At 43.9% G+C, this 21,285-nt stretch overlaps 1 protein-coding gene across 3 annotated transcripts in view; it reads left to right on the forward strand.

The window, feature by feature from the left end:
• LOC149438324 (uncharacterized) overlaps positions 1-20,956 on the forward strand; it is a 145,089-nt gene extending 124,133 nt beyond the window's left edge. For 2 of the 3 annotated variants that reach the window (XM_089659990.1, XM_089659988.1), the window contains 5 exons: positions 4,248-4,385; positions 7,137-7,292; positions 11,158-11,298; positions 13,174-13,283; positions 14,590-20,956. In XM_089659990.1, coding sequence (XP_089516116.1) covers positions 4,248-4,385; positions 7,137-7,292; positions 11,158-11,298; positions 13,174-13,283; positions 14,590-14,599 — 555 coding nt within the window. In that variant the 3' untranslated portion in view covers positions 14,600-20,956. Of the gene's footprint in view, positions 1-4,247; positions 4,386-7,136; positions 7,293-11,157; positions 11,299-13,173; positions 13,288-14,589 lie in introns of those variants that run through there. The other variant, XM_089659989.1, reaches the window with a different exon arrangement.
• Positions 20,957-21,285: the final 329 nt, after the last annotated feature.

The following is a 21,285-nucleotide window of genomic DNA, read 5'->3' on the forward strand; positions in this document are numbered from 1 at the left end:
CAGGAGAATTCGTTTTTGATTTACTGTTTTAGGTATAGAATAGAATCACCCCTTTTTAGAATACTCACAGGCTTTGCAGCCTGAAATGACGACAAACACAGTGTTTGTTTTATCCAGCTGTATTTACCCCGTGAAAATTTTATAGCATCCAAGTGAAAGATACAACAACAAGTCAGAAAAAAAAAATTCAAAAACAGAATCGCCGACTTCGAAAAGGGTTCACCCCCTCCTAAAAACTGACGAAAAGGGTTCACCCCCTGACTTTCAACTGTAATCAGCTGTGGTCATTTTGATCAGCTCAGCTTAGCATGAAAAGAGCTTTCCTGGAGCATTTCAGTCCCTGGTATTGCAACTGAAGCAAACCATCAACTATGGGTGGCAAGGCACTGTCAAAAGATCTCCAGGATAAAGTTGTGGATAGGCACAAGTCAGGAGATGGATATAAAATAAATTTCAAAGGCTTTATCAATGCCTAGAAGCACAGTGAAGTCTATAGATAACAAGTGGAAGGTATTGGTACAACACAGACCCTCCCTGGATCAGGATGTCACTCCAAACTGGATGAAAGATCCAGGAGGTAACTGGTCAAAGAGGCTACCAAGAGGCCTATAGCAACTCTGAAGCAGTGTCAGGAATTTATGACAAAGAGTGGTTATTGTGTGCATGTGACAACAATATCACAAATTCTCTACAAATGTGGCTTGTATGGGAGGGTTGCAAGAAAAAAGCCGCTCCTCAAGAAAGGCCACAAGCAGTCATGACTGAGCTTTGCCAAAATGCACCGTGAAGATTCTGAGGCCATATGGATAAAGGTGTTCTGGTTAGACGAGACAAAAATTGAATTATTTGGCCTCAACACTATAATGTGTGGCAAAAATCCATTACAGCTCACCATCCAAATAGCACCATTCTTACAGTAAAGCATGGAGGGGGGAATATCCTGTTATGGGGGGTTTCTCTGCAGCAGGAGCTGGAGCACTTTTCAGGATAGAAGGAAAAATGGATGGGGCAAAATACTATCAAATTCTTGAGGAAAATCTGTTGCCTTCTACCAGAAAGTTGTAACTAAGAAGAAGAATTTACCTTCCGACATGATAATGGACCAAAGCACACAGCAAAAATGAGCCCACAGTGGTTGGAGGAGAAAAAGGTGAAAGTCCTTGCATGACCTAGTCAGAGCCCAGAACTAAACCCCATTGAAAATCTGTGGAATGGCTTGTAGAGTGCAGTCCACATACGGTCACCATCAAATATAACTGAGCTTGAGTAGTTCTGCAAAGAAGAGCGGGCAAATATAGAAAAGTCTAGATGTGCAAAGTTAGTAGAGACATCCCAACAGACTAAAGGCTATAACTGAAGCAAAAGCTGGATCAACAAAATACTGACACAAGGGGGTGATCCTTTTTCCAACTCCGTAATTCTGTTTATTTTTTTTTACATGTCTTTCACTTGGACGTTATAAGCTGCATAAAATAAAAACTGTCTTCATTTCAGGCTGCAAAACCACAAAATGCGATTATTTTAAAGGGGGATGATTCATTTCTATACCCACTGTATCTAAAGACAGATGCCAAGCAAAACTGGTATTTTCAGTTCTCAGAAGGTACTCGTGTCAAAATGGGTCACAGCAACCCATTCACAACTTTTACACATGTGCATTCAAGACCTCAGAACCATACCTCTTCCCACAATGATGGTGTCATTCCCTCATGACAAGATGCCTCAGTTGTTTTGTAATGAATGTTTTAGCGGTTGTAACTTAGAATTTTTCAAAAGATATTCAACTGTTGGATTCCTCTTGCAATATAAAAAAAAAAAAAAACTTCTACGCATGCTAATGTACCAAGCATATTATGGTGAGTTGCAGCACTATACGTTTTGAATGGCACCCCAACACATCTACTGTGCACCACAACTCATAGCATGTCATATAGGACCATGTAGTGAAAAAGTAAAATACAGCATGAGCAATTTCTCCTGCATTGGGGTCCCAACAAAATAGATGTCGTACCAAATAATATAGAGAACACACCTCTCTGATTAAGCCCTTGTTGGGAAAAGCTAGTCAGAAAGTGTGGGTCCCAGGTGGGGTGATCTGACTTTTCCATGTAGAATAAAGATGATTTCAACTGAACCTGGCATGTGAGGTTTACTCCATATTGTTTGGTGGACTGTGAGTGGGGACGGACCCGGAAGCTGTGCCTGCACTCCAAGCATGAGCTTTTGGAGCAGCATTGTTTCTTAGATTATTATGAGTGCAGCAAGCTGCAATACACAATAAAGTGAGAGCTGGTAATTGGTATTACTCAGTGTGCCCTGATGATCAGTGTAGCCCCATCAGTGCCACCTGCCAGTACTCATCAGTGCCACATATCAGTGCCTATCTGAGCTGCCTTTCAGTGCCACCTACCAGTGCCACCTATCAGTGCCAGTTAGTTCTGCCTATCAGTTCTGCCAATCAGTGCCATATATGAGTGCTGCCTTTCAGTGCCCATCAGTAATACCCATCAGTGCCACCTATCAGTGCCAGTCAGTTCTGCCTATCAGTTCTGCCAATCAGTGCCATATATGAGTGCTGCCTTTCAGTGCCCATCAGTAATGCCCATCAGTGCCACCTACCAGTGCCTCCTCATCAGTGCCCATCACTGCAGCCTCATTAGCGCTCATCAGTGAAGGAGAAAAATCACTTATTTACAAAATGTTATAGCAGAAACTAAAGAGAAAACTTTTTTTTGCAAAATTTTCAGTTGTTTTTGGTTTGTTTAGCAAAAAAATAAAAAACCCAGAGGGGATTAAATACCACCAAAAGAAAGCTCTATCTGTCTTAAAAAAAATTATAAAAACTTCATATGGGTACAGTGTTGGATGATCGCGCAATTGTCATTCAAAGTGTGGCAGTGCTGAAAGCTGAAAATTGGCCTGGGAAGGAAGGGGGTGTAAGTGCCTGGTAGGCATGTGGTTAAATACACTAATAAATTGAAGCTAAATCCCAGCTAATACTTTATAAGCAGTTACAGCAACAGTGCTTTTTTCCTTTTGGGATAAAGATTTTGCATACATAAAAGCTGATCATTGCAAGCACTCCTGCCAGTGTTGAATGGTTTGTCCCCATAACTGATGCATCTTCAAGAGAGCATGTTCTTTTGAAAAATAACAAGCATACTGGCCAGATCACTAGGTGAAAATAGAAGAAAGAAAGCCTAAAAAAAAAACTAATGCAGACATCACATCAAGGAATTGGTAAGCTGCAATATAATGTTTGCTTTTGGGTTTAATACCTCTTTGAGGACTTTCTTCATCCAACATTTACAGAAGTGTTGGAGCAGATGCCTGGTTCCCCACTAGGCACATTGGTTACATCTGCTGGCCCCTACATCAATACTTTTACCTGTAGTGTTGTCTGGGTTGGCGATTAGAACCACAATGCACATAGGGGACTAGGCACTTGTTACGCCTGGAAGTGTCAGATACAGAGGATTCTTCAGGAAGCAGTGTTTCTTCAATACAGTAAAGATCAGCGGTGGGACTGGTGTATTATGTGCACCTTTTCCATGCACCTTACATTTTATTTAAGTAGCGACATAAAGAGTTATAAAAAAAAGGGCGCACCGACCTAGTGCATTATCGTTTAAAATATTTATTGAAGAAACAAAGTAAGTATCATACTCACAATAGATGTAAAAACACAGGCATGTCAAACTGAACAAGATGTATGATCCAAACAACATCCGAGTCCATACGATGGAACCCTGGAGGACACAACCTCTTCCTCAGGGCTTACTTTGTTTCTTCAATAAATATTTTAAATGATAATGCACTAGGTCGGTGCGCCCTTTTTCTGTTTCTCCATTTATATCCAGTGTATTTGGACCACCCCGGTCTGTTGAGGGCAGCAAGCAGTGCATATTCCAGAACATTCCTATTGGGTCTACTAAGTCCTTTCCTAGTGCAGGAGAAAAGTGTTTTGTGTTGGATAAAGAGTTATAAACCTAGTTATTGGTTTGTATTTTGTCCAAAATATGGAAAGCCGATCCCTAAACCAAGGTGATATTTGGTGGTATGTTTACCTTTGAATTTGTATGATGTAAAAGTCAAGGAATGACTGTGGAAAAGTATTCTTGCTATCCAGATTTGTTTTTGTTTTTTAATACAGTTGCCCGATAGTAATTTAGCACCCTCAGTGCCTCATTCTATACTTTTCCGTTTCTTTTCATTTTCTCCTTTGACATGTTGAATTTTGTCTACAGGAGAAACATAAACTGCTGGATCAGGTGGAGGACCTCCAGGAACAGCTTCAAGACCAGCAGGATCAGAACAGAATGCTGGGGGGAAAGCTCAGTAAAGAGTTGCACAAACAGCAGACAGAGAAAGAACGGTGCCAAGAGGTAAGAATATACTGATCTCGTTGATGTCTTCTATGACCTCAGTCTATTCTCGCATGACTTCATCCCTTGTCACCTCATCTCACTCCCATGTGACTTCATTCTGCTATCATGTGACCATTAACCCACTTCTCTGTGATTGTTTCCCTATTATAACATCATTATTCCAGTGTGACCTCACCCTGCATCTACAAGTTCCCATTCTATTTCCATATGCCTTTCTCTTGTTCTGGCGATCTATCCTTGACCTATGTGACCTTTTTTTTGCCTTTATCATGGCTCCTGTCTTCTCATATGCTGCATGTGACTTTTACAATCTGCAAGCTTTTTTTTCTCTATCTGAACTTTCCCTCTAGTGATCTGTAGACACTTGGAGTTTGTACGCTTTCCTTCCCAGCAGCACATACTTGTCTTTCTTTCACTTTCTTTCACTCTCCCACCATTTTGTTCAGATGCCGGGAGCAAAGAAAATACTTAGTACTTCTGGATATGGAAGTGTACTTACTCCATGTGACAGCCCTGAGCCAATCCCAAAATACCAGAGTTGTCAAATAGGAAAATTCAGTAGCCCTGTGTGAACCACGACTTGAGTGTACACAAGGCAGCTTCTCCTGCTCCCAGCAGCTGAGAGGAATGGTGTGGGAAGGGGTAAGAAAGTTGAGCATGTGCTGATTGAAGAGAGAGATGAACTACCCACCCAGGCCAATTGTGACATCTCTCTCCTACATGTGAAAATCAACATTTTTTCCTTGCTAGAAAATTTCTCAGAACACCCAAACATTATTTACAGGCGTACCTAGGTTTACGAACGCCTCGGTCAACGTAATTTTCAGTTTACGAATGAAAATCCATTGAAAATAATGCCTCGGTTTACGAATATTTTTCGCAATACGAAGAGTTTATAGCGCCGGTCCCGTGCCTTTAAAGTGCAGTTTATAAAGAGTTTTGAACAGATGAGACTTTTTTTTTTTTTACTTTTTTTGTACCTCTGGAATGGATTAATTGGTTTTCAATGCATTTACAAATTTATTTTTAATCATGTCCCTGTATAGTATTTATGCTTTTAAAGTGCACTTTATAAAGAGTTTTGAACAGATAAGACTTTTTTTTTTACTTTTTTCTGACCTCTGAAACGGATTACTTCCTTACTGCTTTTCGGTTTATGCATTTTTCGCAATACGAAACGTCCCACAGAACGCATTAAATTCGTAAACCGAGGTACGCCTGTGTATGTGATTTATTTTTTTAAGCAGAGGCCCTAGAGAATAAAATGGTGGGTGTTGCTATTTTTTTTATGTCACACGATATTTATGCGGCGATTTTTCAAAAGCAATTTTCTTTTTAAAAAATACACTTTAATGAATCTTAATGCAAAAAAACAAAATTTATAATCTAATTTTTTTGGGGAAAAATATAAACTGTCATATTACGCGGAGTGAATAGATACCGTGCATGTCACTCTTTTAATTTGCGCACACTCGTGGAGTGGTGCCAAACTACGGTACTTAAATATCTCCATATGCAACGCTTTAAGAATTTTTACAGGTTACGGGTTTAGAGTTAAAGAGAAGGCATAGGGCTAGAATTATTGTTTTCACTATAACATTTGCTGCGATGCCTCACATGTCTGGTGCAAACACCATTTACATATGCAGGCGCGGCCTACGTATGCATTCACCACTGCATAGGGGGACAGGGGGCACATTAAAAAAATAATAATAATAATAAATATATATATATATATATATATATATATATATAAAATGTTTTCTTTTTTTACACTGTCCCTTCTTTAATTTTTTTTTTAATCACTTTTATTTCTATCTCTCCTCTACCCTGGAAAGCATGCGATCAATAAAATCCCAAAACATTGCTCTCTGCTTTCCAGAAAACAAATACCAGTGTCTACATCTGCCGGAACTGTAAGTGATGTCATAACATTGCTTCTGGCCACCCAGGACTATAGAGATGGTTGGGGACCATCTGGTCCACAGTCAGCTCTGTGGTAACATGGTGGCACCGCCAGATCCAATACCTACCGGTCTCCCTGATCGCACGAGAGAGCCCAAAGAGGGAGTCCCCTCCCGCTGCCTGTAAAAAGCAATCCAGCGGCTAATTAGCCTGTAGGATGGCTTTTACATTGTAGGGAATCCCTGACTAAACAAAAAGCTACTGGGATGATGCCTGTAGCTGCAGGCATCATCCTGATATCTCCACTTCAAGTCCAGGACCTCATATGACATCCTACAGGCGGTAAGTGGTTAAAGAGAATCCGGTACATTGCATTGCTATGCAGGGCAAAGCAAACGGGTTCACTTAACTTCCCCCTTCCCAAGCGATACATGCCTACCTTTACATCCAGCCATTGGCAGCAAAAAGAAATCCATGTGAGTTTTTTGTCAATGGAGTTTGTTGTCTGTTCTCCCAAGACCACCTTGGCGAGTCTTTAGTAAGCCATGAGAAGATTTAGAAGAAATCGCATTGAATACAAAGAACCAGCATAGTGCAAACACAGCCAGTATTTGCTGCATTTAGGGAAATGTTAGTTTTGAAAGGGGGCAGAGATAAACACATCACACTACAAGGCTCAGGCTTAGGTTATTTATTGAGTTCAGCAGAGAAAATTGCAAAATGAACTATCGAGCAGTAAAGGGAGAACTATAAAAAAAAATAGGTCAAGCATTTATATATATATATATATATATATATATATATATATATATATATATATATATATAACCTTTTGTTTATTAGGTCATAGAGGAGCTGCGGCGGGAGCTGGAACAGATGCAGCTCATACGTCTTGAAATGGAACAGAAGATGGGGCTTGGAAACAGCGCAGCCCTACAGGAATACAACAGCCGCACCAGAGAAGCTGAGCTAGAACATGAGGTCCGACGACTTAAACAGGTACTTTATAGATTATGTTTAAATGATAAATCTCAGGATACCTATACATGCAATATGCCGACAGGAGAAGAGCTGGGTTGATGGTTTATCATTGTATTGCTGTTCCACTGTATTCTTTAAAGCCCAGCTTTGGGCTCATTTAACTCATTTAAAGTCCCCCAGCGGTACCTAAGAAAAACTGCTGCACTATAGGCAATGCTCACCTCGTCTACAGTGCTGCAGTTATTATTTTCCACCAATAGATGTCTAAAGCCTTCTAGAACAGTGTTTCTTAACCTTTTTTCAGTCAAGGCACCCTTTAAAATTATGGACCGTCCTGAGGCACCCTTTAAAATTATAGACAGTCTTCAGGCACCAAATTCTAAAATGTGAAAAACGATTCTAATAGTTTTATATGACTCTGCATCATCCACACATGTAGGACATCCAACATTAGAGGTGCAAATACACCTCTGCACACTGGTACTGACTAGTATTCCAGTGTTTCTCTTCTCCTTCAGTTTTTCTCCATGACTGAGCTAATGTGACCCCAGCACTGATGGAGAGGGGCGGGGGAGGGTCATACTAGGAGGCTGTGCTTGCAGCTGACATCCTCCTTATCAACTGATGATATCTTTGGTTGTCAGGATGCCAGCAGCTAGAAGATCATAATGGTGCACAATGATTACCTGTGACTTTGTGTAACTAAAAGTCAGGCTTATTCCACCCGCTGGCTTGTATACAAGTTTTGGTCAATTTTTAGACATTTTGCCAAGGCACCTCTGAAGAATTCTCAAGGCACAACAGGGTGCCTGGGCACCCTGGTTGAGAAAGGCTGTTCTAGAATAGGGGTGTCATACTCAATGTCATCGCAGCCCTCATCAGCATTGTGGTTGCCTTCAAATGGCCGGCTGTTGTCTACAACACTATAAAAATGTATCTACTCTTTATCATACGAAAGAATTGCCTTGCATTTGACTATTGCTGTTTTTAGTAACATCTTATGACGTAAGCTGTGAAGGGCCGGTACAGACCGGCACGGAGCCCACTCGCACTCCTGTAGGATAATACAAGTCTGAAAAGGAGGGTCGCACACCGCTGGTATCATCCACAAGAAACTTTGAGGACTGCTCAGACAGAACATAGTTTTGCCTTGGTGTTCTGTCTGAATGGTCTTCAATAAAGTTTCTTGTGGATGGTACCAGCAGTGTTCAACACTACTTTTCAACTGGCATAGAACTGAATTATTCTCATAATAATAAGCAGTTGTCCAAAGCACCCCCCTCCCTTACATCTGATATTAAGAGCCCCCCCATTAGAAGTAAAGAGCTTCCCAGCCTCCCTAATATCACAGTTTACCTTGTGCTACTGCCAGGAAGAAGCTGGGAGGCAGGAAGTGCAGGCTCTGGGGTAGGACCAGAGGAGGGCTGGAGGCAAATGACGGAGTCTGCTGAATGCTGAGACCAGGGGATGCGGAGAGGAGTAGGTGCTGTGGCTGCACAGAGAGGTGCAGAATCTGTAGGAGGGGTTCTGTCGTCCTCTCTGCTGCCGACTGCTGAGACAAGGGGCAGACATGAGCCTCTCCGTAGCTGCAAGTGCAGGATCTGGTGGCGGAGTTCTGTCATTTTGTCTGCTGCCATATACTGAGACAAGGTGGAAGCAGAGATGAGGGTGCTGCAGTTGCAGTAGAGGAGCAAGGGCCACATGAAATGGCATGGCGGGCCTTGTATTTGACACATGTTCTAGGACATTTTGGACCCCCACCCTAGAAGAGGGGCATCATCAGGGTGTCCTGCACTCTGTAATGCACAGTGCATAGTCGAGGACCAACCACTGCTAGAAGAGATCAGAAAGACTCGTCATGCCATGTGACGTGAAGGCATCTGGAAAAAGGAGTTTTTAAAAAAAAAATGTACTGCTTCGGGGGGTAGAGGAGCCAATGGGGAGGGCCTGACGCTCCTAGTTGGGCTTTAACTCAAACAGAGCAAGTGTTGTCATCCTCCTTGCTGTGCTGTCTGGCAGAGCTGTATAAATCACAAAAATGCCACAATTCCATGAACTGTACATTTTACCTTTTATTTTCCAGTTCGTAGTCACTAACCAATAGCTGGTTAAAATGCAGCTATGCCATTATGCATTAAAATGGATCTAAAGGCTCATTTTTTCTTCATACTTACCTGCTCTGTACAATGGTTTTCTCCATTCATCCTCTTCTCGGGTTGTCACCGGTGCTCCTGGCCTCTACCTCCTGCTGAGTGCCCCCACAGGAAGCGGCTTGCTGCGGGGGCACCCAAGTAAGCTCACTCCCGAGCCGCTGCTCTGTGTCCATTCACACACAGAGCTGTGGCTTGGCTCCACCCCCTCTCTCTTCTCTGGCCTTTTACAACCACCTAAAATCCTTTGGTTGGTCCACCTGATATCGGTATCGCTAGCTGCTCTGGAGACCCTCAGAGCAAGGTGGCAGCTGGTCATCCCGTATGTAGATAATGATGATAATGATTGGGAGGATGTCTGGGATTTCCCATTTTGTACTCAAGTTTCTCTGTGAGATTGAATTATGCAATTCAAGATAGTACGCAGAGCCGCCTTTACTCTGCCAATCCCTGGAAGATTTCTCCCATATCTTTTGGACTTGTCCCACTGTCACTGAGGTCTTGGCTATTATTAGTTCTGTAACATCAGCTCCCCTGGCCCCAACAATAGATATATATATATAATTATTGGGACTAGTGGAAAACCCCATTCCCAGAGAGCACATTGGTTAGTCTACCTCTTTTCTATGCCAGAAAGGCCATAACACTGGGAAAAACAGCCCCCCCCAGTCCATCCCCATCTGAAAGCAGCTAATAAATAATTAACCTTCAGTTATACAAAGACACATACTTAGCAGAGCAACCCCTATTGGCATATGAGAGGGTATGGTCTATGTGGCTGGTGGAATACAACCGCCTAGTAGTGTTTGGTCATTCTGCATGTGTAATCCAGTAACCCTTTCAGCTGCCTACCCCGACGGGCCATCCTTCGTATTTCATGGTATATTCTCACTCCACTTATTTGTGTAAATCCTTGAATGTTTACTGGGCTAAGCCGCATCACATTTCTCCAAGTGTTACCTGTGCTACTCTGTTACTCCTGTTGGATTGACTTCATTGCACCCCTGCGTGGGTATCAAATTGTCTATTTTATTTTTTTGCTTTTTTTTTTTGTTTGTTTGTTTTTAAAGTGAAAGTAAACTCCAACTGGACTATTATGCCTACAGGTAAGCTCATAACAAAGCTTACCTGTAGGTAAAAAGAATATCTCCTAAATGTTCACCGCTGTGCCCGTCAGTGTCTCTGCAGCCACTAACGTCATTGGCGCATGCGCTCTGAAGGAACGGCATGCCCGTGCTGTTCCTTCAGAGCTCTGTGCTGCGGTCCAAGCTGAGTGACGTCATCGAAGCTCGGCCAATCAAGCGGCCAGAGCCCAAGAACCCAGAAGGAAGACTGGGTGAAAATGGCAATTCCAGCGCCGCTGGAAGACTTCATTCTAATACAAGTCCTTTATAATATGCTATTATTTTGCAGGGGACTTTTTTTTTGCACATTTTTTTTTTTGGGCGATTTACTACCTCTTTAAGTTGTCTGATTACATGAGACTATTCAATAATAGATTTAAAAACAAAAAATCCTTTGGTTGATTGGTGAACATTGACGTGTGTATTTAGTCATTTGCCTAGAGCTCAGCTTTCATAGTAGAACTTTTCCACAAGCTTAGCATTCTGTTATTTTCCACATAAGCCGTAGAACAAGCTGAGCACTTATTCACTCTGCATGGATGCTGTCCATCTGTCACCTACTGTCCTTATACTCAGTGGTCTATTTGTCTCTTTGTTCTTTCTCTGCAGGAACAACGAGCCCTCAAGGAGCAGAATGAAGAACTGAACGGACAGATTATCAATCTTAGTATCCAGGGAGCCAAAAACTTGTTCTCCACTACATTCTCCGACTCACTGGCTGCAGAGATCAGCAGCGTCTCTAGAGATGAGGTATGGAGGAATAGATCTGTCTTACTGGGAGGTGTTCATCGCTGTCCAATCACGCTGACAGATATCTCTGCCCATCCTTTCTATACTCTCCACCTGTAGGGGCTCTTTCACATGAGTGGCCGGAGGGGGCGGCTCAGCTGTGGTTTTACCGCACCCAAATCCTAACAATACAATGGGGTGATATTCCATCCTCCTTGCTTGTTCCCCCAGAACCAGAAGCTACAATTTCAGATTTGGAGCTACCTTTGAATGGTATCCTGTATTTTTCAAATGTTACTGGGAGGTGTTAATCGCTGTCCAATCACGCTGACAGATATCTCTGCCCAGCCTTTTCTATGCCCTCCACCTCTAGGGGCTCAGCTGTGGTTTTACTGCACCCAAATCCTAACAATACAATGGGGTGATATTCCATCCTCCTTGTTCCCCCGGAACCAGTCGCTACCATTTCAGATTTGGAACTACCTTTGAATGGTATCCTGTATGTTTCAAATGTTAGATTTAGGGCTACGAGGAGGAGATGCTGGGCCAGGCGCTCATCCTATTTTGCAGAATCTCCAGAAAGAAGAAAGCTTGCTTGTGTGTTCAATACAATTTTTATATAGAGGCTAGCTCCACAAAATCTGTTACTGTCTGCGCCACCATTGGTAAGATGTGTCCTTATCCTGGTAACATCTTGACTTACAGAACAGGGAGTGAGGAGACACATCCAGCAATAGTGACAATGGTTTAAACGTTTGCCTATTGTGCTAAACATGCTTGTCCCCTTTGGAGGGATTTCTCACTTCCTGTTTTGGAGACAAGAGTTTAGGAAGTGAAGGGGAATCTTCCTAATAGGACTTAAAAAAACAAACAAAAAAAAAAACAAAACTTCTCCCCCTTCTGGAGTCTACTAACTTCCAGTCACTGCTCTTTAACCCTTCACTGTACTATTATTTATTGTAAATTGACCCTTTAAGTTGCACTTCACATTTAGTGTATAGTAGACCTTTTCTGTGCAATTCCATGAACTGTACATTTACCTTTTATTGTCCAGTTCATAGTCACTAACCAATAACTGGTTATGTATTAAAGTGGTTCTGAAGGCTTTTTTTCATTTAAAATATTAGACACTTCATACTTACCTGTTCTGTGCAATAGTTGTGCATAGAGTCACCCCAATCCTCCTCTTCTCGTGGCCCCCCCGACGGTACTTCTGGCCCCTCCCCCTTGCCAAGTGTCCCCAGAGTAAGCTGCTTGCTCTGGGAGCATTTATGCATTCTCACTCTCGAGCTCCATGGGGCACAGAGCTTGGCTCAGTCCCTTCCCCTGCTCCCCCCTTACTGGTTATGATTGATAGCAGCAGGAGCCAATGTCTCCCGCTGCTGTGTCTCAGCCAATGAGGAGGGAGAGCATCCCAGGAGAGTTGCTGCTCTCATGCACATCGCTAGACCGCGATGGGGCTCAGATAAGTAATAGGGGGGCTACAGGGAGAGCTGCACGCTGAAGGTTTTTGCATAGATTACATGAAGGTAAAAAACCTTCAGCCTTTACAACCACTTTAAATACACCACAATATATTCCTATTCTCTGTCCTCCTCAGCCTGTTTGTGCATCCTATACGGATTACACGGCAAAGTTCACCTAGTCAGACTCCATTTATTCTCCCTACAAGATTGCTTTTCATCATCATAATCCCTCATGTCAAAGATCAACAAAAAACACTTTCAAATTGAATATAGATTAGCAAATGATACATATATACTTTATCTGGAAAATTTCAGGCTTGAAACATTCCATATCCTGTGCCCACATCGTATGTATGGCCTCCATGTCTTTGTGCAGTGCTGGCAATGACTGAACCCTCATTACAGTGTGTAAATGTATCCTATATTACAGCTTATGGAGGCTATTCAGAAACAAGAGGAGATCAACCTCCGCTTACAGGATTATATTGACCGTATCATTGTAGCCATTATGGAAACCAACCCAGCCATTCTGGAAGTGAAGTAAGTTTTGGGCAGAACAACAGTACCCAGGTTTGCACAACGAGAAATGTACATTTTATTTCTCTAACCTACATTTGTTCCATAGCTCTGTTGTTGTGCTCTTTTTCCCAACTTCTTTCTTTTTGTTTTTCTTCTATGTCTCTTCCTTCCATCACTCTTTCCTCGCCTTGCCCTGCTTTTGTTATATCCCCTTGCTCGCTCGCTCTCTCTCCCCCCTTGCCCCCCCCTCTGTTTCTCCCCCATTGCACCCTCTCTTTCTCCCCCCTTGTACCCCCTCTTTCTCCCCCATTGTACCCCCTCTTTCTCCCCCCTTGTACCCCCTCTTTCTCCCCCCTTGTACCCCCTCTTTCTCCCCCCTTGTACCCCCTCTTTCTCCCCCCACTCTTTCTCCCCCCCTCTTCCCACCCCCCTCTTCCCCCCCCTCTTTCTCCCCCCCCCCTCTTCCTCCCCCCCCCCTCTTCCTCCCCCCCTCTTCCTCCCCCCCCCTCTTTCTCCCCCCCCTCTTTCTCCCCCCCCCTCTTCCCACCCCCCTTTTTCTCCCCCCCCCTTTTTTTCTTCCCCCCCTTTTTCTCCCTCCCCCCTCTTCCCACCCCCCTCTTCCCCCCCCCCTTTTCTCCCCCCCCCCTTTTCTCCCCCCCCCCTCTTTCCCCCCCCCCCCTTTTCTCCCCCCCCCCTCTTTCCCCCCCCCTTTTCTCCCCCCCCCCTCTTTCCCCCCCCCTTTTCTCCCCCCCCCCTCTTTTTCCTCCCCCCCCTCTTTTTCCTCCCCCCCCCCTCTTCTCCCCTCCCCCCCCCCCTTCTCCCCCCCCCTCTTTTTCCTCCCCCCCCCCTCTCTTTCCTCCCCCCCCCTCTCTTTCCTCCCCCCCCTCTCTTTTTCCTCCCCCCCCTCTCTTTCCCCCCCCCTCTCTTTCCCCCCCCCCTCTTTCCTCCCCCCCCCCTCTTTCCTCCCCCCCCCCTCTTTCCTCCCCCCCCCTCTTTTTCCTCCCCCCCCCCTTTTTCCTCCCCCCCCCCCTCTTTTTCCTCCCCCCCCCCCTCTTTTTCCTCCCCCCCCCCCTCTTTTTCCTTCCCCCCCCCCTCTTTTTCCTCCCCCCCCCCTCTTTTTCCTTCCCCCTCTTTTTCCTTCCCCCTCTTTTTCCTTCCCCCTCTTTTTCCTTCCCCCTCTTTTTCCTTCCCCCTCTTAGTCTGTGTTCAAACAACGTTTGGATTTTGGTTTCTATGGGCCGCACGTCATTCTTCGCTTGCACACAAGTACATGAGATCTGCTGTGATTAAGTCAATATGACATCATATGCTTTTCTCACTCCTGCAGGATCCATTAGCTCTCCAGCAAGTTCTGGAGGAAGGTTGAAGCTCTGCCCATGATCCAGGATGCAGAGGAGGCAGATTTGATGATCAACATGCGCAGGGAATCCTGCTGTGCACCTGAACCGTGTCTGTCTTGGCAGCATCTGAGAATGCATTGGAGGATTCTGCTGGGTTTCAGACTCCACACGTTGCCCGAGAGATCATCGCAGCCCACGTAGAGTTTCCCTGGACTTTATGGAATGTATGACGAGTGTCATGAAGCCTCCTGCACCCCACTTTATGTCCTCATGGGCAGAGCCCAGTTCACACTAAAAATCCGAATGTAAAGCATCCACTCCTTAGTAAAGAACTTAACTCCGAATGTGGGTTACTGGACCACAGACTTGAAGGCGGTTGATTGGTGTATGTTTATGTATATATTGCGTCAATGCACAAATGTATATATGGTGTTGGTGCACATGTGACCTGTTTGCAACAGCAGCACAGAGGAATCCAGCAGTAATATTGTTAATAAATAATTTGTTTCGCATTCATTCTATGTAAGATTGTAGCATCCTTGTGAGTTTTGGTGAATAGCAAAGACACCATGCTTAAGTAAGAACTCCACTAAGACTTGTTTAAAGGTCAATTCCACCCATAGCTGGTTTTTCAGCTTTGTGTGGCCACTGGCAGGTTGAATCGGCACGCGGCTACTCAAAGTAAACACGTGCTTTGCTCATGCTGAGCAAAAAAAATACAGGTTCTTTTCAGTACCCCCGCAGCCCCTGTGTAAGCTACAAGCGTTGGTGATTGGCCCAGTGCTGTCACATGTACTGAGCCACATGCTTCTCCATATATGTGATTTAATTGCCAGCGACCGCACGCAGCTAAAAATTTCAATGCTGGGCTGAATTAGCCCTCAAAGTGACATTTAATAATATTGTATTTTACTATATCTCTCACCCCTTTCTATATGACAAAAAATATTTTATAGTGACCAGGTGTGTCTTAACTGCCCATTACAGAAGGAAAAACTCAGGTCTCACCATGTAATCGGAGCCTTCCCAGCCCTGCTCCTGCATGAAGTGTGCAGTCAATCGGCTTGATATAGTAGAAGGGGTTAGCTCAGACGTATCGTATGCAGGGTGTCAGATTTGTATTTTGTCCGCTTTCCTATTGCAAAGAAGGATGATAGAAATACTATCTGGAAATGTATAGTAATCAGGGGCGGACTGACCATTCGAGCACTCGGGCACTGCCCGAGGGCCCGGGGTCAGTAGGCCCCTGGTACCTTTTTTATAGGCTTTTTTTGTGTGTGGGCAAGGACACAGGGGCCTCACGATCCCCTATTGCCCAGGGGCCCCATGACTTGTCAGTCCGCCCCTGTTAGTAATAACTTCATGTCAAAACAGATACATTTTTATCATTGGGAGTTTTGTAAAGGAAATTTTCAGAAAGCCTCTGTGAGAAGCTTCCGACAGAAGCTGTCACTCCGATTCCCTGGCTGTGTACTAGTTCCAGTTAAGCATCGTTGCTCACAGTGAAGCAGAATGGGTTCAGCTTCACTTTAATGGAAATATGCGGCCTGGGAGTTGGTTGGAGAGGACTTTAAATGCAAATTTAGCTTAAATATGCTCAAACTTTTTCAGTAACTGTTGTAAATTATTTGCATATCCTTTAACTCCTAACCAGGGGCGGACTGACCATTTGGAAACTCGGGCACTGCCCGAGGGCCCGGGGTCAGTAGGGGGCCCCATGAGATGCCCCCAATACCTTTTTCATAGGCTTTTTTGAGTTTGGGCAAGGACACAGGGGCCCCATGATCCCCTATTGCCCGGGGGCCCCATGAGTTGTCAGTCCGCCCCTGCTCTTAACATATATGTGCAGTGACAAAACGATTGGCTTTAATATCCCCACACGCCACACATGCGTCACTGGGCGACCAGTGTTTCTGTGATCCCACTCACTGCATGTTTCGATCACATAGACCGAGCTGTGAAAGGCAGCTGTTGGTCCCCGCTAATGATTGTGGCTGGGAGGACCAACTCCCAATTGTGACCACTGTGACAGCCAATCACAGTGGCCACATGATGGGCTGATCTTTCCTGCCACCCAGCGTTCAGAACTTTTTTAAAGGGACACCGGAGCAGGCAGGACAGGATTTAAGTGTAAACCCTCAAATCTGTTTTCATAACACCTCTCTGTATAGTGTTCCTAGAAATATCTCATCACCAGATTTGAAAAAAATGCTGCTAAAAGCATGAAAAAAAAAATTTTCATGCTAACTTGCAGTATTTGTTTTTTCCATAGATCACTTTTTATTCACTTGCAGTGTACCTCTTAACATGCTAGACAATTTGACTACTTCAAGACAGTTATTTCCCTAGCACAGCCCCCCCCCCCCATGCATAACCTAGCCCTCTCCTTTTCTGGCAGTGTTTAATTGCCCTGTGCTGACACAGCTCCTCTATCTCTATAACCTTTAATGCAGTTGTCAGGGGAGGAGTGTCACTTGAGTGCTGCTAGGGCTGCTGACATCACATCCAAGATGGCGGCACCCAGCAGTAGTCTCTGGGTTTTGGATACACAAGGGAGGCTTTTACAGGTAAATAACATGCCTGGAATACATTAAATGCACATCTAATCATACAGAATTTTTGTTGCAATAAATGGTCTGGTGGCAGGGTTTCTTTTACCTCCTTCCTGACCGCTCCTGCATCCCTTTAACCTCTTGGCGCCGGTGTCTCAGGGCCCTTTAAGAGTTTCAGAAGCCAAGAGGCAGGGCCGGGCTTTAGGGTCATGTGACCACTGTGATTCGCCGTCACGGCGGTCACATGATCGAAAAAGGTCCTGATCGAAAGGGGAGATCGGGACCTTTCCCGGGAGGTGCGCGCTCTCAGCGCATATGTATTTTCTAATTGCATGCAAATATGCGGCCGCTCAGCAACAAGGCCCACACACCGAGAGGCCGCATATTTGCGTGCGATCGGCGTCAAGGGGTTAAAAAGTTCTGAACACCAGGGGTTAGGAAAGATCGGCCGATCGTGTGACCGTTGTGATTGGCTGTCACAGTGGTCACATGATCAGAAGCCGGTCCCACTGGCTACCAATCATTAGCGTGGAACAAGAGCTTTTTTTCATCTGTTGCAGTTTCTTACCTGGAGATCCTGTCAGTAGCAGCACTTTTTCTTGCAGGCTGACTCTGCTAAACTGCTACCTGGCAATTGGTAGCACCGTTGTCAGCCTACAGTGTGCGCTGCTTTAACTGGCCGATGGGCTACGATCAAGTCTGTCAGAAAAGCAGCCCAATGGCCCACTGAAGGGGCTTGAACACCAGGCTGACGATGCTACTACTAATTGTGAGACAGTAGCTTAGGGGTGTATTTATGTAACAACGCAGCAATAATAGAGAACACTGGAGGGAATTGGCAAATAAATAGAAACATTGCCGTCACGGAATTGCATTTCATTTACTAATTCCCCTCAGCGTGTTACATTGTACCGTGTGTCACCAAAATGTATTTATTTCCTATGCTCCATCTAGTGCCCATAATGCAGTATTTGACCGATTCACTCAGTTATGAATGAACCTTTCTTTACTACTGCCGATAATATTTGACCAGAAGAGAAAATAGCTTCAACACGTTTGATTTGCCCCATTCTCACAACACCTGCACAGAATAAATGTACTTGCCATTTTCCACCCCTTAGTGTTGTCAGCCTGCATAAAAAAGTGCTGTTACTGGCAGGATCCTTGGCAATGGAAATTTGCAACAGATTCACAAAGACACAAAAACTGTATGAGGCGTGATCAGGGGCGGACTGACCATTTGGAAGCTCAGGCACTGCCCGAGGGCCTGGGGTCAGTAGGGGGCCCCATGAGATGCCCCTGGTACCTTTTTCATAGGCTTTTTTGAGTTTGGACAAGGACACAGGGGCCCCGAGATCCCCTATTGCTTGGGGGCCCCTTGAGTTGTCAGTCCGCCCCTGGGCGTGATGTAAAAATATGATTTAGGCTTTACATATATTTTAGGGGCTACTTCATAGTGGTTGAGAGGCTGTAAAACCCTGCGATTGAACCACGTTTTTATCCAACAAACCCCCCCCCATCACTCCCCACCACAGTGGCTGGGGGTGTACACACGCCATGGCCACGATGCCTTGCTTCGCGGCTGCAGAAATTATACCCCCTGTGACATTCAAATGAATGGGGCCGCCCTGCAATGTAAACGGTTGTGACACGCTAGTGATGGAGTTCAAGCATTCGGTGAGAAGGAGATGCATTGCCTCCTCAATGCCTGTCAAATTCTGTCTGAAGAGTGATGCCAGCACAGATCGCTCTTCAGAGACCAAATCAAGTGTGAACGAGCCCTAAGGCTGCCCAGCTGCTGTAAATCCTGGTTCACTGGAAATACTTAATGGCGGACACACTGCCCCTTGCTTTTAGTAAAACCCTGTTGAAAATGCATATTTGCACAGAATCATGTGTCTCTGACATACCTGTGGGTATGTAATACTGTAAATGCCGTACATGTATTGTACCTCCAGAATATGAATACTTTGAGATTTAATACTGTATACACACATAGACTGCAGGACATTGCTAGGCTGCTGTTGCGACTCCCTCCCCCCACACCCCCAAACATTCAGATATCTTGGTGCTGCATTTGATGCCTGCCCAGCCTGTTTGGCACGGAGAGGGTTAATGTGACTACTGAGTTGATTAAACCGGCTATCTTGCTTCTTCCTCTCTTTTTATATGCAGACAAATCACGTTTTTAGACACTTTTGACAGAAGTTTCTATATATGTATGTACAGAAGTAGATAAATAAAAATAGATATATATTGATTTGTATATAGGGACAGATATGAATTGGATGGGGCCCTACTGAGGGTGACGCACTCTTGTGGAGTCAGTGTCCTGGTGGAAAGGACAGCAATACAATACAAGGCTGGTTAGTGTTGTATATTCCCATCCGTGTCATGGGTTAAACAGCCAGTAGAGGCTGAAGCTTAGAGCCCTGCAGACTTGTCTCCATCCTTGTGCACAAATGAAGGACGGCAGCCATTTTCTTGAAGACTGTGTTAGCCAGAAAATACATTTAGAATATTGAGATAAGGCTGTGTTATTCCTTTACTGCTGACTCTGATAACACCATGTGTAAATGTGCAGATTTTTGGTAATTAAAAAAAATATATATAGATATATGGTCGCAGTAATTTAATATATAGATCTATGTGGAACCTCCATGTCCATTCACTCCTGCCTCCTACAGCACGACCAATGTAGGCGATGGGGAAATTATGATTTCACAGTTACATTTGCAGCTCCTCTTGCTGGTGAAATCTGGTGTCACAACAGGACTTAATTGGATCGCTATATGGAGGCGTAAAGTCTGTAGAAATTGTTTTCAGATACAACCCCCACTGATTTAGTCTCCAGATCACATATGGTCTTCAAGGCCAGCTCCACTCAACACCGAGATATCCATTTTGGGTGGGTTGAATCACCTACTAGCTTATTATATCATTAGGTGACTCCAGTGGTGATCTTTCTTGTAGCTCATATCTTATTTTACATCCTGGAGAATGCGTTATGGGGTGAATGCACTGTTGACTAACAGCCCAGAGCAAATTTTGGCGAAGGTTCTTCTCCACTGGAGTCCCTAAGAGGATACAAAAAGCCAGCCTGTAAATGGAAATGCCAGCAGACACACAACTGAAATACCATTTTGTTTTTTTTTGATGGAAATTTTCCTTTTAATAGATTTTTATTTTTGGTTTAATATACCATTTCAGTTGCGTGCCACTGGTTAGCAAGGGGTTGTGGGAAATTGCTGAGTCTCCAACGGTCAAAGTGCACTCCTTTAATGAATTGTTCCACTCTGCTGACAACGATTTTCTGTTGGCGTATTTTGCAGACATTTTATGCCCAATATGCAGGTTTTGGCCTGTGAATAAAATCTGTAGATCAGATTATTTATTTTATTAAGAAATATAATTAGAGGTAAAGTAAATTAAAAATATAAAAAAAGTATCGCTGCTTTTCGTACAGATATCAGTGTTAGCCTTTGTAAACCACAGAGGAGGTAGTCTATATACATATATATATTGTTTATCTTTACATGAAATATTCTAGAGCTGATCTATCAGAGCATCCAACGACATCGATCTTCAAGGGATATGTCACTGGTCTCATGGACAGGCTGAATGGAAGTCTTAATATGTAATAACTTGGCTGGCCAGACAGATGGCGCTGTGGAGCATGAAAGTAGATTATCTGTATAAAAGAATCCATTTGTTTAATTTAAATCTTCAGAGATCATTTGCTTTATCTTTGTGTATTTTCAGAAATTTCTGGTGAGGAATAAATTCCGTTTGATTGAAATAATTTTTGATGTGTGTTTTTTTTTCTTCCTTTTTTACATGGAATTATTGCAAGGGCTAATGTTTCTCATGCAAGCATCTTTGGGAACAGCTAAAGAGGCTTCAAAAACATTCACCAACTAAATTTCACAAATAAAGCCGTGTTGTGAAATCATGTCTAACCACAATTGCATTATATATTATGTCATTAACCCCTTTTGCGAGGAAGGTAAAACAAATCTATACACAGTTTTGCAACTCTTGAGTTTTACATGTGTTCACAAAACTGTACATATCACCACAACTACTTCATGAATCTTGGTTTTTGTTTTAGTAAAAATTGGGCTTTCATTT

Source organism: Staurois parvus, unplaced genomic scaffold (genome assembly GCF_062004578.1).
Source record: "Staurois parvus isolate SC_StPar_1 unplaced genomic scaffold, SC_StPar_1.0 ptg001193l, whole genome shotgun sequence".
In the NCBI taxonomy this organism is placed as follows: Eukaryota; Metazoa; Chordata; class Amphibia; order Anura; family Ranidae; genus Staurois; species Staurois parvus.